Source organism: Ahaetulla prasina, chromosome 9, assembly GCF_028640845.1.
Source record: "Ahaetulla prasina isolate Xishuangbanna chromosome 9, ASM2864084v1, whole genome shotgun sequence".
NCBI classification, from domain to species: Eukaryota; Metazoa; Chordata; class Lepidosauria; order Squamata; family Colubridae; genus Ahaetulla; species Ahaetulla prasina.
The window spans coordinates 1477249-1487284 of record NC_080547.1 but is presented as its reverse complement, the minus strand read 5'-3'; the positions used below and the strand labels follow the sequence as shown (position 1 = coordinate 1487284).

Genomic DNA, 10036 nt, shown 5'->3' with positions numbered 1-10036 from the left:
TGGCAAGGGCAGGGTATGTGCCTTTCTTCCTCGGCCGTGCCACACACCTTATTGGACACAACTTGCTGGAAAAAGAGCCATTCACTGCTTTAAGTGTCATGCCTCACTTCCTAAGTATCGTCTACCTTAAAAATTAAAGCCTCTCCTGTGTCAAGCTCGACCACTGGAAATTTACAAATCCTCGGTTTAGATTCACAGCTGGAACTGATATTGCTGTCGCTGACAATGTGGTTGTGAGATGAGTATGTGATGGTGTCCAAATTGTCTTTTTTTTTTTGCTCTCGTCATTAAGTGAATCAGGGGGTTGTTCAGCAAACCCAGCTTCCCACGTTGACTTCGCTTATCAGAAGATGGCTGTGAAGGTCCCAAATAGCAATCACATGATCCTGGGATAGAATACAGAACGTAGAAGAACTGAGTTGGAAGGAACCTTGGAGGTTTCTTCTAGTACAGGGGTCTCCAATCTTGGCAACTTTAAGACTTGTGGACTTCAACTCCCAGAGGTCCTCACCCAGCAAAGCTGGCTGAGGAACTCTGGGAGTTGAAGTCCACAAGTCTTAAAGTTGCCAAGATTGGAGACCCCTGTTCTAGTCCAACTCCCTGCCTGGGCCAGGAGACCCTATATGACAGGGGGTCACCAACCTTTCAGACCTCAGGGACCACTAAATTCATAATTTTAAATCCCGTGGACCCCTAATATGATCTGCCTAATGACTGGGTGGGTGGGGGGTGGGTGGGGGGTTATGTGACTGAGTGGGCGTGGCCAACTCAATATCACTCACGTTGAGGGGCCAAGCTCTTTAGGGCCCCAACAGGAAGCAGTTCTGGGAGCTAAGCAGCCACCACGAGAAAGAGTTGGCAAAACAGCTCAGTTCAAATTGGATCTGGCCAAGAAGGAGGCTCAGCAGAAGCACCTCACTGAGGACTAGGAGCATAGGCTTTCCAAGCTGAAGGAAGACCTCCAGGAGTGCAAGTACCGGCGCCTGGAGGCTCAGTGGGCTGAAATGGTCAGCCAGTTCCAGGCCATGAGGCAGTCCCATTAGAACGAGGCCCTCCGGCTCTTCACCACCAGCGGCACTTCCCTCCATCCTTCATCCAAAGCCCCACACCATGTCGTGTCCCACCCCCCACTCCGACGAACGAGTCAAGGAAATCCGTAACAAACTTGGCAACGAAGCCTCTGCAGCTTGCCAAGTTCCTTCGAGGTTTATCAGGGCAGGCAGGAGTCCAAGTTGTGACTTCAGCGAAAGGGTCCGATATCAGCAAACTAGATAAGACTTTGCTTGACTCAAGATTGGAATGCTAAAAGCTGGTCCTTTATGTAGGCTGTGGGGTGTGGCTCCATGACTCAGCATTTATCCAGGCCTGCCCCACCCTTCCTTCTGCTGGCGTCACCTCTCAGATCTCCGGAAGCGAAGGTCCACCTACTCTGAATTGTCTTCAGCTGGATCTGCTGTCAGCATCTGGGGAAGGGAGGGGTCAGAGGAAGTAGGGCCGAGTAATTCCAGCACCTGGCTGGCTTCCTGCTCTGAAGGCTGAGCCAAAGGAACACAAGCTGTATGAGTGAGGTTTATTGGGCTTCTCCTTTCACTCCTTGAATCCTCTCCGGGCATGGGGCCAGGGCCGGGGGCTGGAGTCATGACAGGCCGTTCATCTTCATTATCAGACTCGGAGTCTGATAAAAGGCCCGGTTGGAGACGGGAGGGGCCCGGCTGAGGAGAGGAGGGAGGACGAATCACAACACACCAGGAGACTGAAGCAGACCCCAAGTTGGAATTTCTGCCCCACTCCAACCCACACAAAAAGACCCACGAAGGAGGAGCCTTTCTGCAGCAACACAAACGTTCATTGCACGTATCCAGCCCAGGGACCATAGTTTGAGGACCCTTGATTTAGTGCAATACAAAAAAATGCAAATAATTTTTCGGCAGACCACCAAAATTTTGTCACGGACCACCAGTTAGTGATTGCTGCTATATGGAACCATCTCAGACAAATGATTGTCCAATCTCGTTTTGAAAGCCTCCAATGATGGAGCACCCACAACTTCTGAAGGCAAGCAGTTCCATTGGTTAATTGCTCTCCCCGTTAGGAAAATTCTCCTTAGTTCTAGGTTGCTTCTCTCCTTGGTTAATTTCCATCCATTGTTTCTTGTCCTGCTCCTGTAACAAAATGCCTAAAAAAAAAAAACCAATTGCAAAAATAAAATTTCTGAATAAGAATAAATGAATAAATAACTGAACTTGCTGTTCTATATATTCCCTAGTGAGCAATTTATGGAATGAGAATAAAATGGCGATTGATTGCATTTTAAAGGGAAGAGTCTTCCAGCGGACAAGTACAATTATTTTATTTATTTTATTTTATTTGGAAAATGTATATTTATATTCACACATGTCAACTCAAGGGCAACTTACAGGACTATTAAACACCATATATAAAAATAAAACTAATAGCAGAAAATAATCAAAACAATAAGTTAATAAAATAAAATAATAACGTGATCACACAGTGTTTCCCATTGGTGGCAACTTGAAGATGTATGGATCTCAACTCTCAGAGTTCCTGCTGTGGAATTCTAGGAATTAATAATCCACACATCTTCCAGTTCCCAAGGTTGAGATACACTGTAATACCATAAGCTAGCAGCTCCTGTGAACCGCCATCCCCCTGAGATCAGTAAAATGGGTTGGACTAGATGACCTCCAGGGTCCCTCCCAGCTCTGTAATTCTACAATTCTATGATTCCTTTGCTTCTAAGATACCAGAAGGCTATGTCTTTGTAGTTTGGGGCACTTCTCTCTATTTCTCTTTTTTTGAAATAAGTTTATTACGTTTTAAAGTAAAGAGATTAAAAACGAACAACTGAAATAAAAAGGTAAAGGAAATAAAAAGGTAAAGAATGAGAAAAAAAAAGTGAAGTGCGACATGCAAGAAAAAGGAATACAAAGAAATGATGCCTGACTTTCTCTTATAGCAAATAGATTGTAAGAAGTAATCATTGCACCCGCACACACCCAGAGAATGAAATATTTGGGGAAATATTAAAAGAGGCAGACTATTGTATTTCCCCAAAAGGAGAAAAGGAGACGCGTGCTCTTAAAGGCAGAAAGCAACTCCAGTTTCCTGCATAGTAAAATAGCTTCCAGCAGATGCCTGAGATGGAGATTTTGTGCCTCTTAAGAGAGTCTGGGCCAATCTAGTCACTCCAGCTGATGGGATTAAATGAGTGGCTGAGTGGCTGTGGATACCAGCGTCCCGGCACAGTCAGCTGGTCCCATTGCTGACTCTGGGGGGGGGGGGCGAGTCGTCGGCCCCCAGGGAGTTGGTTCGCAACTTAGGCGTTCTCCTGGATGTACGGCTGTCGCTAGAAGAGCACTTGATGGCCGTCGCCAGGGGAGCTTTTTATCAGGTACACCTAATTTGCCAGTTGCATCCCTTCCTGGACCGGGATTCTTTATGCACGGTCACTCATGCCCTCGTTATCTCCCGCCTGGGTTACTGCAATGCTCTCTACATGGGGCTCCCCTTGAAGAGCACCAGGAGGCTCCAACTGGTACAGAATGCGGCTGCGCGGGAGATAGAGGGAGCATCTCGTAGCTCCCATATAACACCTATCCTACGCAGCCTGCACTGGTTGCCGGTGGTCTTCCGGGTGCAATTCAAGATGTTGGTTATCAGCTTTAAAGCGCTCCATGGCTTGGGACCGGGTTACTTACGGGACCGCCTACTGCCACAAACAACCTCCCATTGACCTGTGCGCTCTCACAGGGAGGGCCTCTTTAGGGTGCCGTCAGCTAAGCAATGCCGGCTGGCGACTCCCAGGGGAAGAGCATTCTCTGTGGGGGCACCTGCCCTGTGGAATGAACTACCTTTGGGGCTACGCATACTCCCTGACCTCCGGACCTTTAAGCGCGAGGTCAAGACTTTTTTGTTTCATCGAGCAGGGCTGGCCTAATGGTAATTTTAATGGGGGGTTTATTGGGGCTTGTTTTTTACAATTTTATTTCACTATTTTTAAATTTCGGCCAATTGAATTAGATTTTTAAAGATTTATTCTGTTTTTTAACTTTTGTGTAATTATTTTATTCTGGCTGTAAACCGCCCTGAGTCTTCGGAGAAGGGCGGTATAGAAATATAATAAATAAATAAATAAATAAATAAATAAATAAATAAATAAATAAATAAATAAATAAAGAAAGAAAGACAGGACACCAAGTCCAATGTTTTTAATGTTTGTTTAATAAAAAATATTTTTAAAAAAAGAAGTACAGGGTATGACTTTTAGGACATAATAGGATTAACCCACTGCCACTGAAATAGCAAGAGACACAAAAAGGCCCCTCATTGCACAATCCCCAGGACAGTTCAAACTTCAAAGCCACAGAAACCCATAAAACTCCATGCACTCATCAAGCTCATTTGTCAGCTGTCCCAGAATTGTTCCTGTTCATCAATAAACAGAGTCCTTCTTTCCAATCGGCCTCCATTTTCTTTCCAGTGCCTTTCTCCCAGTTTGGAACTGGACCGGATTTTTCTTCTTACAATATGCAAGAATAAATTTAGTAGTGGTGTGGTGACCTAAAGGTGGAGCTCTCACCTCACAATCAGGAGGCTGTGAGTTCGATCCTAGGTAGAGACAGATATTTCTCTCTCTGGGCACCCTGAGAATATATCTCCTGAACAAAACTCTGCATTGGCGACAGGAAGGGCATCCGGCCATTAAAACACACTGCTAGCTCCATTCAGTTGCCCAGACTCCACCCTGCAATGGATTATGGGGTCGTTAAATGAAGACAATAATGAATATGTAAAAATAATAATACATTCCACTCATATTCTGAGTTAACCATTTTGAATTGTTTCTCGCAAGACTCAGCCAATCTGAGTTCTGGTACGGTTCCTAGAGTTTCTAGATACTACTGGTGCAGTGGTGGGTTTCAATTTTTTTTACTACCGGTTCTGTGGGTGTGGCTTGGTGGGTGTGGCAGGGGAAGGATACTGCAAAATCCCCATTCCGTCCCCACTCCAGGGGAAGGTTACTGCAAAATCCCAATTTCCTCCTGATCAGCAGGGACTCGGGAGGCAGAGAATAGATGGGGGCAGGACCAGTCAGAATTTTTACTACCGGTTCTCCGAACTACTCAAAATATCTGCCACCGGTTCTCCAGAACTGGTCAGAACCTGCCTGAAACCCTCTTCTGTACTGGTGTTCTCTTTTGGTTGTCTGCCTCTTCTCATCTAGAGCATCTTTCACCCTTTTCAGCCATAGGGTCCTACTTACAATTAACCTCTGTGTTAAAAATCTGCTTTTCTGAAGTCCAAATTCTGCGCTGTTCACGCCCAGGTTTGGTTTCCCTCAAAATCAAGAATTCCACCCGCCCCCACCCGCCCCGTGACCATGTTCTCTCCATGTTCTTGCTCTTTCCACTCCTTCAGCTAAGTCTTTCCTGCTGGTTAATATTCAGCCAAGGAAAGCTGACCCTCTTATGCCTCCATTCTCCAAAGGAGAAAGTTATCAGCAGGGCAAGTCAGGAATTTCCTGGAAGAACCAGGCTTGGCAGAGCTGTTTCCCCGACAGATGTTGGGGTAATTAAAGTCTTCCATCCCGATGACTTCATGCCTCTTCGGAAGATCTGCAATTTGCTCTTGGAAGCATCGTCCATAACTTCTCCTTGCTTGGGTGGGCAACAGTATACACCATTGATTTTCCCCCCCAACTTAATTTAATTTAACCCAGATGCTGCTTAAGCCATTGCCAAATTCATTTGTTTGGATTTCCAAGAAGAAATGACTACATAGAATAGAATAGAATAGAATAGAATAGAATAGAATAGAATAGAATAGAATAGAATAGAATAGAATCTTTTATTGGCCAAGTGTGATTGGACACACAAGGAATTGGTCTTTAGTGCATCTGCTCTCAGTGTACATAAAAGAAAAGATACATTCATCAAGAATCATAAGGTACAACACTTAATTTGCACCTCTATAACTGTCTGGTTCGGTTCTGCAACCCAACAAGAAAAACGCAGACTTCAGAGGATAATTAGAACTGCAGAAAAAATAATTTATTTTTATTTATTTTTATTTATTTATTTATTTGTCATAACAATATATACAAGCGTTACATAAAAGGTTATAAATATATGAACGTATATATGAGGAGAAATGAGGTACTAAAAACGTGTATATACATAGGGAAAGAAACAGTAGGACAGGAACGGTAGGCACGTTTGTGCTCTTATGCACGCCCCTTTAGAGTCCTCTTAGGAAAGTGGTGAGGTCAACCGTGGACAGTTTTTGAGTGAAACCTTTGGGGTTATGAGAAGAAACCACAGAGTCAGGTAATGCATTCCAAGTATATACAATTCTGTTACAGAAATCGTGTTTTCTGCAATCTAAACTGGAACGGTTGACATTGAGTTTGAATCTGTTTGTAGCTCTTGTGATATTGTTATTGAAACTAAAAAACTAATTGCTACCAACCTGCCTTCCATTGAGGACCTGTATACTGCACGAATCAAGAAGAGGGCCGTAAAAATATTTGCAGATCCCTTGCATCCTGGACATAAACTGTTTCAACTCCTACTCTCAAAACGACGCTATAGAGCACTGCACATCAGAACTAGACACAAGAACAGTTTTTCCCCGAAGGCCATCACTCTGCTAAACAAATAATTCCCTCAACACTGTCAGACTATTTACTGAATCTGCACTACTATTAATCGTTTCATAGTTCCCATCACCAATCTCTTTCCACTTATGACTGTATGACTATAACTTGTTGCTGGCAATCCTTATGATTTTATATTGATATATTGATCATCAATTGTGTTGTAAATGTTGTACCTTGATGAACGTATCTTTTCTTTTATGTACACTGAGAGCTTATGCAGCAAGACAAATTCCTTGTGTGTCCAATCACACTTGGCCAATAAAAATTCTATTCTATTCTATTCTAATGATAGTCATAGGGAACAAATAAGCAATCAGGAAACAATATCAATATAAATCCTAAGGATACAAGCAACAAAGTTATAGTCATACAGTCATAAGTGGGAGGAGATGGGTGATGGGAACTATGAGAAGATTAATAGTAGTGCAGACTTAGTAAATAGTTTGACAGTGTTAAGGGAATGATTTGTTTAGCAGAGTGATGGTGTTCAGGAAAAAAAACTGTCCTTGTGTCTAGTTGTTCTGGTGTGCAGTGCTCTATAGCATCGTTTTGAGGGTAGGAGTTGAAACAGTTTATGTCCAGGATGTAGATATTTTCCCAGCCCTCTTTTTGACTCGTGCAGTATACAGGTCCTTAATGGAAGGCAGGTTAGTAGCCATTGTTTTTTCTGCAGTTCTATCGATCCTCTGAAGTCTGCGAAGGAGACCAGCGCATCGTGGGAGCGCAGCCTGCGCTCGGCCACAAGGAGGCATCCTGGGACCTCCGCTCGCAGGCAAAGCAGCGGAGCTCTCCTCGGTGGGGAAGGGGGCGGAGAGGGGGGGGGGAGGTGAGGCTTCCACGTTCCTCAAATCTGGGGCAAAGCAAAGCCAAGGGGGGAAAAAAGAGCGAGAACGTCCGGCAGTTGCCAATCGCCTTGCAGAGACCGTGGCGGGCTTGGCTGCGCTGCGCTCGGAGCGAAAGGGCCAAAGGAGAGCCCCCGGAGGCAGAAGGGCGAGTGGGAAAAGCTCCTTCCCCAGGACTTTCCCGGGCAGGCGCTGCATGGCCCTCCGCTAAGGGAGCCTGGCGAGACGAGAGTGCCGGGACCGACCGACCTTCCTTCTCCGCCTCGGCCATGGCTCTGGCGGGGCAGAAGCTTCTGCTGCGGGGCTCGCGGTGGCTCTTCCTGGCCGCCCTGGTGCTCACCTGCGAGGGGCGAGGCGGGCAGAGAGAGGACGGCGGCGCCGCCTGCTACGGGGGCTTCGACCTCTACTTCGTCCTGGACAAGTAAGTGGGCGGCTCGCGGCAGGACCCCCCAAAAACACTCCGCCTCTGCAGCCGCTTTGCCCCCTTTGTGTGCCGGGTGCCGCGTTCCTCTTTCCTCCAGAGAGGGTGGAAGGAAAAGATTTGGCTCCTTCGCTTCTTTCCTTTTTTCCTTCCTTCCTTCCTTCTTCCTTCCTTCCTTCCTTCTTTCTTTCTTTTTTTCTTTCTTTCTTTCTTTCTTTCTTTCTTTCTCTTTCCTTCCTTCCTTCCTTCCTTCCTTCTTTCTTTCTTTCTTTCTTTCTTTCTTTCTCTTTCCTTCCTTCCTTCCCTCCTTCTTTCTCTCTCTCTCTCCTTATTTCCTTCCTTCCTTCCTTCCTTCTTTCTTTCTTTTTTCTTTCCTTCTCTTTCTCTTTCTTTCCTTCCTTCTCTTTTTCTTTCTTTCTTTCTTTTTCTTTCTTGCCTTCCTTCCTTCTTTCTTTCTCTCTTTCCTTCCTCCCTCCTTTCCTTCCTTCCTTCCTTCCTTCTTTCCTTCCTTCCTTCTTTCCTCCCTCCCTCCCTCTTTCTTTCTTTTTCTTTTTTGCAACGTTGCTTTGTTTGGGAAAAGTTTAGCCAAAGAGCTGCTGTCAGCTTTGCCCTCTTCGGTTGACGTACAAACGCCAGTTTCCAAAGCCTTAGTAAATCCCTCAGCTGCCTTCCCTTGATGGGTTGTACGAATTCCCGTGGAGCAACTTTTTAAAATCTCCTGAACTCCGGAGTCAATTCGAAGTTGCTCCATTGCAGAGAATACACTGTTGTGATGTGTCTTTTAAAATTTATCTTTAGCCTATTTCCCCCCTTAAGTCTGAGTCGCTGCTCCTTTGTTCCCCATTAATCAAATGTGCATTCCCCTTTCTTTCTTTCTTTCTTTCTTTCTTTCTTTCTTTCTTTCTTTCTTTCTTTCTTTCTTTCTTTCTTTCTTTCTCCTCCCTATTTTTGCTGCTTTCTGCAGCGCCAGGAATTGCATCCAGGGAAGAAATAAAATGCTTGCTCATGTTATTTGCCCCGCAACTGACACGATGCCTTGTGTTTGCATAAGAGATTTTTGGGGCTGCCATCTGAAATATTGGCCAGATGTGTTGAAGACTGAAGCAGCAGCCAGAGAGCCTTGGCAAAATTAACAGGGCCTGACATGTAACAACAAAACCAAACAAAAGATTTTGTAGAGGCTGCGTTTCCAAAGAGCCACATTCAGTGGAGCCCCAGGGCTGTGAAAAAAATGATTTGGTGGGCGGATTTAATTATCCTTCTTCCAAAGGGTTGAATGTTGTTGGTGGTTTTTTTTTTCCATTTCATGTCAAAAATTATCATGGAGTTTGCAAAGAGTCCTGCCTGTTGCACACAGGAGCCCTGAAAGAGAAGCTCTTGGAGAGTCTGTGAAAGTGTCTTTTTAAATCCCATTTCTGTGCTATTCCTCCCCCCACAAAAGGAAAGTAGGAAACCAGGGAATTTGGCTGGGCCTCTTATCCCCTAACGGCTGCTCTTCGGATCAGAGAATCCACAAGGGGAGGCAACCCCGCCCCCCCAAAAAAAACCCATGAAGGTGGCAGATGTGACCTTCCCTTGGAGCTGCCATCTTGACTTTTTGACACCCAGTTTAGTGAAGAGGAAAAAAGTCCCAATATGTCATGTGATCCCACTGTGATGACGTGAGTTTGACACCCCTGCAGTACTCTGTATGACAGGCAGTCAACAGTAAACAGATTAAAAGAGTTGGGGGGGACCTTGCAGGTCATATAGTCCAGGGGTCCCCAACCTTGGCAACTGGGTGAGGTCAATAGTAGACAGTTTTTGGTTAAAGCTTTGGGGATTTTGAGAAGAGACCACAGAGTCAGGTAGTGTGTTCCAAGCATTAACAACTCTGTTACTGAAGTCATATTTTCTGCAATCAAGATTGGAGCGATTAACATTAAGCTTAAATCTATTGTGTGCTCGTGTATTGTTGTGATTGAAGCTGAAGTAGTCTTTGACAGGAAGGACATTGTAATAGATGATTCTGTGTGTTAAACACAGGTCATGTCGAAGGCGGCATAGTTCTAAATTTTCTAAACCCAGGATTTCAAGTCTGGTGGCATAAGGTGT

At 45.0% G+C, this 10036-nt stretch overlaps 1 protein-coding gene across 4 annotated transcripts in view; it reads left to right on the top strand.

Moving 5' to 3' along the window:
• Positions 1-7513: 7513 nt before the first annotated feature.
• Positions 7514-10036, top strand: part of ANTXR1 (ANTXR cell adhesion molecule 1) — a 150330-nt gene continuing 147807 nt past the window's right edge. For all 4 annotated transcript variants that reach the window (XR_009156528.1, XM_058194967.1, XM_058194969.1 and 1 more), the window contains exon 1: positions 7514-7942. Coding sequence is in view for 3 of the 4 variants with exons in the window: in XM_058194967.1 (XP_058050950.1) it covers positions 7791-7942 (152 nt within the window). In the remaining variant the exon portion in view is untranslated. The remainder of the gene's footprint in view (positions 7943-10036) is intronic.